At 41.9% G+C, this 14,914-nt stretch overlaps 1 protein-coding gene across 7 annotated transcripts in view; it reads left to right on the top strand.

The window, feature by feature from the left end:
* The window catches only part of TRPS1 (transcriptional repressor GATA binding 1), a 235,687-nt gene that overhangs the window by 52,944 nt on the left and 167,829 nt on the right, over positions 1–14,914 (top strand). For 4 of the 7 annotated variants that reach the window (XM_082235480.1, XM_082235483.1, XM_082235486.1 and 1 more), the window contains exon 2: positions 14,411–14,571. The exons of 2 other annotated variants lie outside the window; for them this stretch is intronic. In XM_082235480.1, coding sequence (XP_082091606.1) covers positions 14,549–14,571 — 23 coding nt within the window. In that variant the 5' untranslated portion in view covers positions 14,411–14,548. Of the gene's footprint in view, positions 1–14,410; positions 14,586–14,914 lie in introns of all 7 variants that reach the window. One more of the 7 variants, XM_082235482.1, reaches the window with a different exon arrangement.

Genomic DNA, 14,914 nt, shown 5'->3' with positions numbered 1-14,914 from the left:
CAGCAGCAGAACACAAAAGTAATTCATCCTTGGATTAAAATTCAAGGGTACTTACATTCAGAGTAGATTCACTGAAATCAGTAACTAAAATAATTTTAATGGGTCTACTCTTTGTAGGATTTAGTTGTGTGCTGCTATAAATATTTTACCACTGATGGGTAATGGTCTAAAAACAACTATTTCACAAACAATGCTTTGATGATTTTGGGAGAAGTCTCCCAACATAGGCGGACTACTATAAAACAGGGTTTGGGGGCAAACATATGTCAGTTGAGGTAGCATATCTGTCTGCCTGGGTGCAAACAATATGGGAGAGTATATTGTCATTATGCCCTGCTACTTGGCTTCCCAGAGGCACTTTGCTGGCTTGGGATGGACAAAATGGATGCTTAATCTGATTCAACAAGGCACATATTACTTAAAAAAATCCATACTGTACTTAATCCTTACAGTATTAGCAGCCTTAGATCCACTTCTTTCTTCACAAACCAATCTTTTCTGTGAATCCTTTGGCTTAACTCATGAGTTTCTATTTACACGAGCCCAAATATCTCTTAACTTGAGGATGGGGCCCCAGATTCTGCTGGACTCCAACTTACATTAGTCCTAACCAGCTTGGGCCATGGTTAGGGATGATGGGACTTGGAGTCCAGCAATATCCAGAGGGCCACGGGTACCTCACCCTTACTCTGACTAAATCAAATGCACATGTTTCCCTTTGGCCTCACCCCCATCATCTTGTTTGTAAAATGCCGTGCACATCAATGACACAGTATACAAAACTGATTATTTATGTAACTCTATATAACTTAACAGCCACCACCGTCTCTTGAATGTTGTAGCATTTCACATAAAATATCTATAAAGCTTAAACATGCCGTGACCAAAGTTCATAACAACTTGGTGTGTGGTTAGTTGTCTGATACTTTTGAATTTTCTGAATGAGCTTTGGTTTTGAAGATTAAAGCCTTACAGGATGAGTTTGGAAGTTTAATAGAACGGATGGGGTGCAATAAATATTACAGAACACTGTTAGACGAGAAACCACATGTTTCCTTGAGAAATTAGTAAGTTTGGTTGCCATGTGATGTGCCTGATAATGAAATGGGGGGGGGGATATGAGTTTGTGTGATAATGTGGATTCTAAATGCTAGATAATTAATGAGTGTGTTGGCTAGCGTTCATATTCAGCTCTACCCAGAACACTCCAGTTTCTGAATTGTGTCCAAGTTTTCCTATATATGTGCTGCTTGTGTAGGAAACACACAGTCCACTCTTTTGTTGCTGCTGTCCTTCTACACTTGTGCCTGATAGACAGTGGCAGCAGTTGTGTGTGGGGAAGTAACAACACTTTAGAAATATGGTAGATTTAGGAATGCTGGAGAATTCCGTCAGAAATGGAAACTGGATCAGAAATCACAGCAATTTTTGTGTTCATTAGAGGTATGGAATAGGACTCAATCAAGTGAATACGCATTGTATTTGCTATCATTTTTAAGTTCGTGAACATTATGTAAATAATTGCATTATTCTCTGCATTGTTTTTGTTTTTCCATGGAAATTGAATGTGTAATTGATTACAGAATTATATTTATTAGATAATTAATTACATTCATTTTGGCCATAGCAAAGCCTGGGAAGAACAACATTTTAGTTTTAGTGGAAGCTGAACTGCCACTTCAGAGAGATTATCCCGCTGCTTCTCAGATGGTTATGGGACATTGTGCAAGACGTGATCTTGGTGATGTAAGCATTCAGTTTAAGTTCATATGGGGAGAAGGAGTTCTTTTAGTTATCGGTGTCCCGGTACAGTGGTGCCTCGCAAGACGAAATTAATTCGTTCCGCAAGTTTTTTCTTCTTGCGAGTTTTTCTTCTTGCGAAGCACGGTTTCCCATAGGAATGCATTGAAAATCAATTAATGCGTTCCTTGGGAAACCGCTTGCCAGGCTGGCGGTGCGGAGAAGGGCTTTTCTCCGCACCGCAAGCCTTCAGGACAGGTACGGGAACAGAGGGGAAGGCGCGCAGCGCTTTCCCTCTGTTCCCAGGGCTTGCGTGGGAGGAGGGTTTTTCCTCCCCACCACCAACATTCAGAACAGCATTCTGAATGTTGGCGGTGGGAAGGAAAACCCTCCTCCCACCCCAAGTCTTCAGGAAAGCCACCCGACGCCGGGCGGCGGGAGGAGACGTTCCCCCCGGCATCGGAGCTTCGTTCCGATGCCCGGCGGTGGGAGGAGGCATTCCCCCCGGCATCGGACCTTCGTTCCGATGCCCGGCGGCGGGAGGAGGCGTCCCCCCCCGCCCGGCGGCGGGAGGAGGCGTTCCCCCCCGCCCGGCATCGGAGCTTCGTTCCGATGCCCGGCGGCGGGAGGAGGCTCCCCCCCCGCCCGGCATCGGAGCTTCGTTCCGATGCCCGGCGGCGGGAGGAGGTCCGAGGACAATGGGGGAGACGCGCTGCGCTTCCCCGCTGTCCCGGAGATTTCCCTATGGGCTGTCGTCTTGCGAAGCAAGCCCATAGGGAAATTCGTTTTGCGAAGTGCCTCCAAAACGGAAAACCCTTTCGTCTAGCGGGTTTTCCGTCTTGCGAGGCGTTCATCTTGTGGGGTACCACTGTATATGTTAGCCCAGTACTACGCTAGCTTCTAGTTGTGTTCCCTGTCCTTGCTTAGGGATCAAGGAATCAACAATATTGTACAGTGGTGCCTCGCAAGACGAAATTAATTCGTTCCGCAAGTCTCTTCGTCTTGCGAGTTTTTCATCTTGCGATGCACGGTTTCCCATAGGAATGCATTGAAAATCAATTAATGCGTTCCTATGGAAACCGCCTTCAGACCAGTTCCGGGGACAGTCTGTCCCCCGACCTCTTCTGAAGGCTGGGGGGGGGGGGACAAGGGCTTTTCTTCCCACCACCAGCATTTTAAAAAACCCCGGAACAGCGGAGGACTTCTCCGCTGTCCGGGCGATCTTAAAATGCTGGCGGGCAGCATTTTAAAATCGCCCCGGGACAGCGGAGGACTTCTCCGCTGTCCGGGGCGATTTAAAAGCCCCTGGGAAGGCAGGCAGGGGGGACACAGACTTTCGCCCCCCGCCCGCCTTCAGAAGGTGTTCCCGCCCCCCGCCCGGCTTCGGAGCAGCGTTCCGAAGCCCGGCGGCGGGGGCAGGTGTTCCCGCCCCCCCGCCCGACTTCGGAGCAGCGTTCCGAAGCCCGGCGGCGGGGGCAGGTGTTCCCGCCCCCCGCCCGGCTTCGGAGGAGGTCCGAGGACAGTGGGGAAGACGCGCTGCGCTTCCCCGCTGTCCCGGAGATTTCCCTATGGGCTGTCGTCTTGCGAAGCAAGCCCATAGGGAAATTCGTCTTGCGAAGCGCCTCCAAAACGGAAAACCCTTTCGTCTAGCGGGTTTTCCGTCTTGCGAGGCGTTCGTCTTGCGAGGTACCACTGTAGTTTGTCAAAAGGCATAATGATACCTGAGTCCACTGCCTTTTAGATTCTTTAAGATTATATTGTTTCACATGAATGCCACTGTGCTGGAACCACACAGAATAATGATTGTGTGACTCTACCCTCTGGCTCATGCATTAGCGCAGGCTTGCATGAGTGCAGGTTGAAGTTGTTGAACTACAACTCCCAGTATCCTTAGCCAGTTTCATCTTCAGATTTGCAATCTTGAATAAGTGGCAAAAGTAAGGTGCACATCTAGGATGATCAAGAATTATCCTTAGGGAATACTTTTATAAATTAGAAAATTGGAACAGAGTTGCTGCTTCTAATTCTGGCGACTGATAGGTCCTTCTTTCTTAAAGCGCAATATGTGAACTAGGCAGTTGAGTGAAGCTTTCGTTGGCTAGTAATTCTGTAGTCATGCCTTTTAAGGCTGGATTGTTTCGTCACAGGGCCATAGTTTAGCAACTTGGAATTATTTTAGGAAACATCATAGATCACAAATTATGTATTACTTTGTAATTGGATAAAAATGAAATATTGCTCATCTCTTGGGCAGGCCAACGTATTAGGTATTAAACCCTGAGGGGGTAGAGTGGGTTACAGATACCGCTTTTGGACACACACCCTATGTAAAAGAATCTCTGTAAATCTGGAATAGTCAGTGTGGTGCCGTCTAGATCACAACTCTGATATGGCTATGTTGAGTAGCAATGACAGAAATTGTTGTTGAAGAACATCTAGAGGGTACATCTGCTATAAGTAAAATCAACAATTCTAGCACATCACTTTGATATGTCTTGAAATATAAATGCTTTTATATAAGAGTAGGTTCCAGCCAACCTCCCACCTCTGTGGTAGTAGTTGGTTTTTTGTAGTGTTTTATTTCTAGGTAGGGAAACTTAGAAATGTGATTCCCTACTTGTAATTTTCCCTACTTGGCAGACCGATCCTGTTGCTTGCTTTAATGAAGTTTGAAGCAATAACAAACAAGCAAAGATGAAAAAAACCAACCTATTGTTTTGTTCTAAATATGGCGTTTCATGTGCATTCTTGGACAAAGGCAACAATACAGTCTTCTGTTTAGTGATCGTTTATTACAAATATGTATTTTTTAAAACATTTCAACCTCGTTGAACTCAAGTGAGTTAAAACAACAGACATTGCCAGACCTGTAATGCTAGCATCTTTTCCGATTATTTTTTTAAGGCATTGAAACTATTGACTGCTGCTATTGTTGCGATAGTACATGCCATAGAATACTCAGTGTGTGAATAAACTTTTCCTTTTGTCTGTCCTGAAGGAATTATCTACCAATTTCATTGAGGGACTCTACCACTCTGTATCTGTTCATTGTATCTATTTTAAATTCTGTACCTCCTTTCTCGAGTAAAAACTAGTCCAATATCCCGTGGTTTTCCACACCAAAAAAATGGCATGGGGGGGATGTGCAGGGCTCTCCATTCAGGAGTAGGCAGTGCAGCATACAATCATATGAATTTGAAAGGTTCAGAGAAACTCTGGTGCTAGCCTGGATGATTTTTACCTTTCTAAACTCTTTCGAATCTTTATAAACTCCAGTGCTACTACATGCATCTTCTTATTTAGGTTTTTTTAAAAAAAATGTATTATTTGTATTTATTTCCTGAAATTTATACACCACCTTATTGAAAAACAACAGGTCAAAGCAGTTTATTAAACAAAATGAAACAATAAAATTATCAATAAGAATCATTAACAATAATTTAAGACTTTCAGAACGTTAAATGAACAATAGATTGAAAGCTGCCTCCGTTCCCAGTTTTAAACATTGCGTGTTCGGGTGAATTTCTGAACATAGCTCCTGAATTTGGGCAGTTTCATCCTGTGAGATACCACCAGGCAACTGTGCTCTGTCTGAATGGATCACTGCTCCTGCTCTCAATCTATGTACTCACTGTTCGCGGAAAGCTGACTTCAGCATGCAGAGCTGGTTTTATACCTCTTCAGAACTATCAAACAGAGGTACAGTCTCCAAAAACTGTGGCTGTGTTTTCTTGAGTTAACAAGTAGAATTAAAGTGTTAATACAGTACAAGACTTTTGGCCTTTTGCCCGATATGGCATTGATGTGCCTTGCATATAAGCACAACTCAGAAAACAGAGCACGGAAGTGAAAGAGACAATGATTCTGGTCTTGCATCTTGTTGTATCCTTATAACTGCAGTGCCCAGGACAAGATGCAAAACAGCTGTTGCTGTTCATATGCAAGTGGTTTAAAATGGTTCAGATAGCTTCAGAGAGCCAGTGTAGTGTAGTGGTTAAGAGCTTAATCTGGTGAACCGGGTTCGCTTCCCCGCTCCTCCACATGCAGCTGCTGGGTGACCTTGGGCTAGTCACACTTCTCTGAAGTCTCTCAGCCCCACTCACCTCACAGAGTGTTTGTTGTGGGGGAGGAAGGGAAAGGAGAATGTTAGCCGCTTTGAGACTCCTTTGGGTAGTGATAAAGCAGGATATCAAATCCAAACTCCTCCTCCTCCTCTTCTTCTCCTTCTCCCCTCCTCCTCCTCCTCCTCCTCCTCCTCCTCCTCCTTCTTCTTCTTCTTCTTCGACAATTATAGACCTCCAAAGCTGAACCAAAATTTCTGTTTTGTGTAGAGAAAAGGTGACTGTTTTTGGTTCTGGACTCAACACATCAAGAAGCCAGTCCAGGCTTCCTGTGAATCCATATAGTGGAAGAGATGTGAGTGGTGGGTTTGGACAGATTAAATTCCATGCGCAGCCATGAAGCACGCTAGGCGGCCTTGAGCACACCACATTCTCTCAGCCTGACACCTCTTAGGGTAGTTATTCGGTTAAATCGTTCAGTGCTGCTTCCAAATTAGAGAGGACCTTACTGATTATTTAGAGGTTGTCATAGAGCTGGTTGGCTAACAACAAAAGGTTGGCTTTTATGCTAGTTACGGCAACAGTATGGTAGTAATTTTTCTTGAGCTTTACTCCCGAAGCCTTTCTCTCTGCAAAATAGGGACACTTTGAGGGTCTGGTCTTGTGGTCTGGGCAACTGAGGATCTCCATACACACTGTCCAGGCTTGCACTCCAGAGAGGCAGCAGTTACTGGACTCTGCAGCCACAGCAGGTGCTGTGATTCTCCAGTGGTTTGACTTCATCCCTAGAGGCACACTCCATTGTCTCTCAAGACAGATGGATGCCAGCAATGGTAGCAAAACTAGAAGACAGTGCTTTTCATTTTAAAATGTAATTGTAAGTTGGAGTACTGTATTATGCAAATCATAAATTTGGTATTAAACATAGTTACTGTGAAGTATTTCTCATCCTTTTTTGGAAGTATTTCTGTTTTTCTGTTTCTACCTCTAAAATATCTCCCTTTGCTTTCAGTGGGACTTATATTTCTCCAAGCAATTATTTAGACCTGTATTTGAAACCTACTCTCTTAAAAGCCTAATTCAGCCATTATTGCGGAAGCTAGGCATCTATTAATTTGTCTAGCTCTCACAAGCATATGCTTGCTTAATTTGATGTGAATTAATAAGATATTTATTTGATGAGATCTGTTTGAAGGAGACAACACTATATCTCTGAAGGATTTAAGATCCTTCATTAAATCCCTTATTATTTAAAGGATTGGGAATAGTTAATGCTTGGGGAGTTAATTTAAACGCAAATGGACAAGGCACGACAGAATGTGCTTTTCTTTTCTACAAAGGTTGAAGCACTCTGGTTAAAAAATTTGCATGTCTTCTTAGTTTATAATGGTCTAAGAAGTCTTCAGAAAAAGTTCCTGCAAAATGTCTAGAGTGGTGTTTTAAGGCTTGTTTACTTTGGTGTATATGCATGGTAGGCTGTGGTTTCTGTTGTATGTAAGTTCTTGAATGTATGATAACGTTGCACAAACTTTTACTCTTCTGTTATCATTTATCAGCTGCTGATACCATTTCTGCTGCTACATGCATAAACAGAAACCGCAAGACTGCAAATATACTATGCATTTACTCCAGTCTAAACATGAACTTAAGACTTTCCCCAGACACTGCTTTCCAGGACTCTGCACACCTATTCAAGCACAAAGTGTAATTACTTTCCTAAGGGACATCAGCAAATTGATAAAATAATTAATTACCAGTATTGTAATGCTTTTGTACAAATCTGTGGTGTGGTTCCTCTTGTAATACTGTGAGCTCTTAATCACATTGCAGAAAGGATTATACAACGTTCATTATGCTCAAAAACATGGCTGACAATGGCAGTCAAAACGGTCAGTGGGCTGTTGGAAGACCCAAGATTTGCCCACACTGGAGGATTGGCAGACGCAATTGATGAACTACATGGAACTGGCCGAGATGACTGCAAGGATCCGAGACTTGGGAGAAGAGGCAATGGAGGAGGACTGGAAAAAATTTAAAGACTATTTGCAAAAGTATTATAAGTTGTATGAAACATAAGACGACGTATGATTTGGAACGTTAGCCCCAGCAATGAAATTTAATGATTTATGAAATTGATAACATTTGTGAAAGAATCAAAGTTTAAATGGGTAAAAATGACATCAGGTTATATCTTTAGAGTAAATGGAGAATAAGAGATTTAAACTTAAATTGTAACTAAAAATATAAAGAAACACACGAAATAAGGGTATAATTTGCTGATAACTTTATTATCAAGAATGCATTATGTGGGAGATGTGGGGAAGTCCAATGGAAATTTGAAATAAGTTGTTGAAATGGATGTGATTCTCTGTTCTTTTTTCTTTTTTTCTTTTATTCTGCTTTTTCTTTTGTTCTCTCTGTAATTTGGAAAAAATGCAATAAAAATTATTATAAAAAAAAAAAAACGGTCAGTGGGCTGGAGCAGCTCCCCTATGAGAAAAGATTGTAACACAGGAAGCTGTTTAGTTTAGGGAGGACAGCTAGCAATATCATAGGTAAATGTAAAGGGACCCCTGACCATTAGGTCCAGTCGTGGCCGACTCTGGGGTTGCGGAGCTCATCTCGCTTTATTGGCCGAGGGAGCCGGCGTACAGCTTCCGGGTCATGTGGCCAGCATGACTAAGCCACTTCTGGTGAGCCAGAGCAGCGCACGGAAACGCTGTTTACCTTCCCGCCGGAGGGGTACCTATTTATCTACTTGCACTTTGATGTGCTTCCGAACTGCTAGGTTGGCAGGAGCAGGGACCGAGCAACGGGAGCTCACCCCGTCGCGGGGATTTGAACTGCCGACCTTCTGATCGGCAAGTCCTAGGCTCAGTGGTTTAACCCACAGCGCCACCCACATCCCTCAGCAATATCATAGAAGCATAGAATTGTAGAGTTGGAAGGGACCCCACGGGTCATCCAGTCTAATTCCTGCAATGCAGGACATATGAGATATGTAAAATTATGTAAAATTATGCATGGTGTGAAGAAAGTGACTAGGGGAAAGTTTTGCTTCCTCTCTCAGAATGCTCAAACTCTGTTTGTCTATTGAAGCTGTTTAGCAGGGGAATCTTAATGAGTTCAGTTTCACAAGATTTGATGATAGCCATTAGCTTAGATAGCTTCAAGATGGGATTGGACAAATTTGTTGAAGATGCAAAGCTGTCAGTGGCTACGAGTCATGATGGTTATATGCTGCTTCCGCATTTCATATGTCTGTCCACTGCCATTTCCTGGGAGACAATAGTGAGAGAGGGCTATTTCTTTAGTGCCCTTCTTATGGGCTTCCTGGTGGCATCTGGTTAGCCACTGTGAGAAACAGGATGCTGGACTAGACATGATTTTGGTCTTCTGCTCTCATGAGTGACATCTTCACCCAAGTGTTTAAGCCTTCATTTTAAAAGGAGCTATATTCTGAAGTTGCCAGCTGCTGGTACTGCTTCCCACTATACCACTACAGTGGTACCTTGGGTTACATATGCTTCAGGTTACATACGCTTCAGGTTACAGACTCCGCTAACACAGAAATAATGCTTCAGGTTAAGAACTTTGCTTCAGGATAAGAACAGAAATCGTGCTCCAGTGGCACAGCTGCAGCAGGAGGCCCTATTAGCTAAAGTGGTGCTCAGGTTAAGAACAGTTTCAGGTTAAGTACAGACCTCTGGAACGAATTAAGTACTTAACCCGAGGTACAACTGTATAATAAAACATAAGCAAAAGTTGCACAGAATACAGTGGTGACATTGCCTGTGTCTTCTGCTGTGCTGACGTATCTAGTCCTTTCATGCCTTCTTCTGGATATTGGGTTATAGCCAAAGCTTGTCCTACTTGGAGTAGACCAATTGAAATGAATAGATATTTGTCTTCTCTGTTGTCTTCTCAAAGGCACCTTGAAGCATTTTTCTCTTCTTAGTTAAAATTTATGTCTAGCGCAAACCCTGGGTAACTCCTTTGCATACCACATACGCCGTTAAGACTGTGGTAGCCAAGGAAGTTGAGAGAACACAACTTGGGCACAGCAGCACGGACAACAAAATGTATGCAGCCCTCACCCCCTTCCCTGTGATTTGACTTTAGGCTCCTAAACCGGGGAGCAAGCAGCATGGCTGCAGGCAGGGCTGCAAGCCTGATTGCTCTGCAGTCCTCCGTGGCATGGGGTGGTCAACCATGCTGTGCAAGACTTGCCTGAAAAAAGCCCTTAGGAGATATTTAGCCATGGTTCTGCCCACAAAACGGATAAAGCCACAAACCACCTTTCATTATCTCAGTCCATTAAACAGGTGCATTGAGAATGTTGAACATCGGAGCATGTTGTGGCCAGATTACATTTTAGCGTAGGATTCCTAGGCTAGTCAGTGAATCTCAAAGGGCTTTGTGGCTACAGAAGAATTAACCATTTAAAGCACGCCAAGAAGAAGAAGAAGAAAAGAAAGCAGTTATGATGTTGAATAGTTGACCGTTTGTGTTGTGGCTCCATTACTCCATCAGACTCCCCAAAGCAGGGTCAGCGAAAACCTACTCTGGACCCACTGTGAACATTTCACATCCTTGCTAATAGTAATTGATACATCTCTCTGCTGTGAAATTCATCCAATGCTTTTAAAAAGCTTTCTGAGGTAGTGGCCATCACTGCATCGTATGCTAAGAAATTCAGTGAGTCTAGTGTTGGAGGAACCAAGCTTTTTTCCTTTGGGTTGAAAACAAATGTTTCATAGGGATATCTGAGTTTTGTTGGAGGTGGGAGAGGTTTTTGATTTTTTTTTTAAAGTAACGTTTAGGGGCCTAGGAGGCTGCAATATACTGAGTCCATCTAGTTCTGTATTGTCTACCATGATTGGCAGAATTCTCAAGGATTTCAGTCAGGAGCTTTTCCCAGGCCTATCCAGAGATACCAGGATCTGCTAAAAGAGTCCTTCAGTATAGTTATGTAGAGATGGATGAATTATTTATTTCTTTAATTGCATCCTTTTCCATTTTTCTATTTACCAGGGGTTGTGTTTTTTTTAGCCACCCTTTACATAGTATAGAAATACATATTTCAATGTGTATTTTCACTCAAAACACATAATTAAATCGGTATTTTATTTCAAGGTAATATTTCAATGCATGTTTTGATAAGTTTAAGATTTTTGTAAGATTTTGAGCAGTAAAAAATATGGTGGATAATTAAATTCTGATTTGTGCATTAGTCTGAGAAGTGGGGAATCCGTCTATTTTGTATAGGAACTCACCGTTTTCTTCAAGCATCCCTAATCATAGAGACTGAACTGTTAATGTTGCATCTCATATTCAGATATTCATCTTTTCCCTTTGGTTTTGTGTTTTGAAAGAGAAGTTAAAAAGTAATTTTAAATTTTTATAAAAAATATTAAACATATATCTACATTGTAAGTCTGCAGGAAGGACATAATTTTAGGAGCAGTCATCATAATAGCTACCATATACTAAACTCCACCTCCGTCAGTGGAAAAAAGATGCTCTCAACAAAGCAGATTTCTTAGGGTGGAATTCAGCGTCCCAATATTGCGAGCATTTTAGCTCGCCAGTCGGAATGATGCCGCTCCCCTGCCCCTTTGTGCTGTTCTGGGTGTTCTCCTAATACACACACACACTGAGCATGTTTCAGGAAGCATGGGGTAAAGAGTAGGGGGAGGAAGTTGCAGCCCTTGCACTTTATAGGTAAGTCCAGTCCTTAATTTACAGTCACTGGTAGTTTGGAAATTATGTCATCATTATTAAAAGTTCAGTGTGCTTGCCACCTATAATGTTGGGAAGAACTGAATCAGCAAGATGCAAAAACCTGTTTTTATAGATACCATCTCTCCCCCTGATTTTGATGGACTTTGGTAGATGGTGATGATTAGGAAGAGGATTGCCTCTAAAATTGCCTGGTGCTGTTCTATTAAACAACAACAACATAAGCCCCGCCTGCAGACTTAGTCTAAAGATGCTTGTTTGTTTTATATTTGATAAGTATAAGTATTAAACTTTTAACATAAGCCACAAATACAACTTCCCCAAATGTTCTTACATATTTTTTTGTATTTTTGCTTTTAGATACAAACATCTGTCAATAAAAATGTAAGATTGCTGTAAATTAGGTGAACCTAATTAATTATCCAATAAGAAACTGCCACGCATGGAGTGGAGAGACAGCCTGCCATTCAGTGCTGATTAAATCTCCCCTCATTTAGTGTGGCAGTGTGGGATCTAGCCCAAGCCCTATTTAAATGAGTGCTCACTATGCCAAAGAAGTATGTGATTAATTTTTTCCTTGCGTATGCTTAATGTAAAAAAAAAAAAAAAGTTTGTGATCCTCTAGCAGGTATTTCTCTCCTCTGGAGGGAGAATAATATGAAATTACACCTTGGTTGCTTTGTTTTAACATGAAGCTCACTCCTACACCCTCTGCCAGATTCAGTAGGCTGAAAATAATTTTGGTTCCAGTTGTTATAATAACATTGCACCATATAAAGCCGTTTCATCAGATGATCTCAAAGTTCTCTGCAGTCTGTTAATTAATTAAAGTTTACTCCCTAGAGTGGTAGGAAAGTATTAATAGGTATGCATTATGTAGAGCCTCTGAGAACTCAGTTCGGCGGCGGCGGCGGCTGCATTGTTCTTGTCTTGCCCCAGTGAGATTTAGACTTGCATTGCTCCGTATCTATGAAAAAGCTCAGGAAAATTAGGAGAACTTGGCTTGCAGTTAGTTGAAAACATTTGCACCTCTTTAGTCGGTGCACCTACACTTTAATATCACTATGTGCCTTGTCTTGGGCTTATGATAGTGGACGCCACCCACTTAGAATTTGCAGTAACATTACTTTGCATCATGAAGCGTGCTTGCAGTCCAGCTAGGTTTCTTGCCATTGCTACTCAGCATAGCGTTTATGTAGCTTTCCAGGTGCGAAGGGCCTCTAGCTAAGGAATTCAGCATGGTGTATGTTGAGGATGGGAAGGATGATGTAATGCATAGCTAGTGACTTGCTACTTCCAACTTGAGATACACATGTTGTTTCCATGTATTGTGGCATTGAACCTTTAGGTTTCCATGCAACCTTAGTTAATTTTGGAGGAGTTTGGTAGGTTGCACTAGAGCTGAACTGAATTTTTGTGAGGCTTTACTTGTTCTTTTCTATTAACATAGCCCCCCGATATTGGTTACTGATCTGGAGCTAGATGGTCATTCATCACTGCGTTCCACTGAGTTTGTAGTATTGTTGTATGTAAATAATGGAACTGGATGGCCAGATTATTTACCAGAAAATGAGAACTAGTCTTCAGGTAATGAACCACTTGCCATTGCTTTTGAGCAATTTTCTTCCATGAAATCTAGAACTAATTCCTAGAGCTGTTGGGAGTTTTACTGCGTGACGTGCCCACTTGCTTTCAAAAATGAGTTTCACATAACTCTGTGAAAGATTATCAGCGTTGTTAGAGGCCGTTGCTTGAGAAATTATACAGCATTTGACTGGACCAGATGACAGAACATAACTTGGTGCTACAAGCCTTCCCATTCCATCCTACAAATGACTTGCTTCTCTGCTACTAGGCAGACCATAGGAACAATTCCTTCCTTTCTCCATTGGTCTGAGTGACTCCAAGACTGTATTCTGACACCTGAGTTGTATTTGGTTTATCTTAGCATCACACATGGTCAGGTTTGGATATAAAATGGGTCTGGAGGGTTAATTTTTAACGCATAAAAGGAGCGGGCAGAGAATGAGAAAATGACTAGCCCCTAGTCTAACTTACCTTTCCGTGTTCCACTGCTTTTATACCAAAACTGTCTCACTTCCGGTATTAGAGCTGAGCTCTAGGATTGTGGGGGATTGTTAAAGACGTGGAATGCATTCATTTCAGTGCTTAAAAGTTAACCCATCTTATCTGTTTTGTAGCTGACTTGAAAAGCTATGTGTAATAAATATGTATATGCCTGGCTGTGTTGTTAAAAAAAGTACTATTAACTCTCCAGAAAGGACTACCCTTACTACAAATCTATCCTAGACATCAGGTGTTGTGTGTGTGTGTGTGTGTGTAAGTAAGTAAGTAAGTAAGCTGAAGAGAGTAGCTTTTTTGATTGTGGTACACTGGGAGATCCCATCAGGGTCTATCATGTCACAGGGTGAGTGGGGCTGATACAAGAGGGATTGGGGTGGGAGTTTGAGAAGCAAAAGATAAGAAAGTATTGTGATTTTGTGATGTAGTTATTGGAAGGTAGTAGTGATGCTTTACTTTTGAATTAAGCTATGACACCAAAGCTTCCTGATACTGCCCTCTAGATGGGCCAGAATTGGTTTGCCATACAGCTGGATACCTACAAAATAATGGGATCAGAATTTGCGAGAATGTCTATGCAAGAAGGAGTACATATGGAAAGGACAAAGCATGCTGAATGCTGTGTATTTTTCTAAACAGAGAATTGTTTGCCGCAGCCACCATTTGCTGTAGTAGATCTAATGCTGTATAGAAAGCAGACATAATCATGTTTTTAAGTAAGGAAAAACCCCAACTGATCGTGAATGCATAATTTAGGAAGGAAATCTTTTTTTTTTCTTTTGCAGATGTGCAGATCAGCTCTCAAAATGTCTTCTGTGTCTTCCGTGTACCTCCTAAGCCAGTTGCGTTAGCCCTCCTGCTAGCTGACTAATAGAATTAATAACTGTAAAAGCAAAAAAACAAAAAAAGCATTCTAGAGCCACATGCCTTATGAAGTCAATGCTGGGTATGATTTTAAAAGTATGTAATCTATTTTTTTTTCCAAGTGGAAATGTTAACTGGAAAACTTCTTGGCACGCTATAAAGCATTGTGCAATCTGTTATTTGTCTTACAGATAATAATTGCAGAATGCTTATATGCTTTCTCTGTATTCTCACTCTGTCTAACATGACTTGCCAGTAGATAGTTTCTTCCATTTAAAAGTACTGCAAATGGGCTTTTATTTAGATAATATGTCTTCTTGAAAAATGATATTGATAGTGTACAAGCCAGAGGAAAAGCATATCTTTCTTTAAGGGTAGAGTATCATAGATACAGTCCAATGAAACTGAAGTTTTTAGGAGGAAAA

This window comes from Podarcis vaucheri (assembly GCF_965113315.1).
Source record: "Podarcis vaucheri genome assembly, chromosome: 8".
Lineage (NCBI taxonomy): Eukaryota > Metazoa > Chordata > Lepidosauria > Squamata > Lacertidae > Podarcis > Podarcis vaucheri.
The sequence above is the reverse complement of the archived record's forward strand: the minus strand, read 5'-3'. Positions and strand labels throughout refer to the sequence as shown.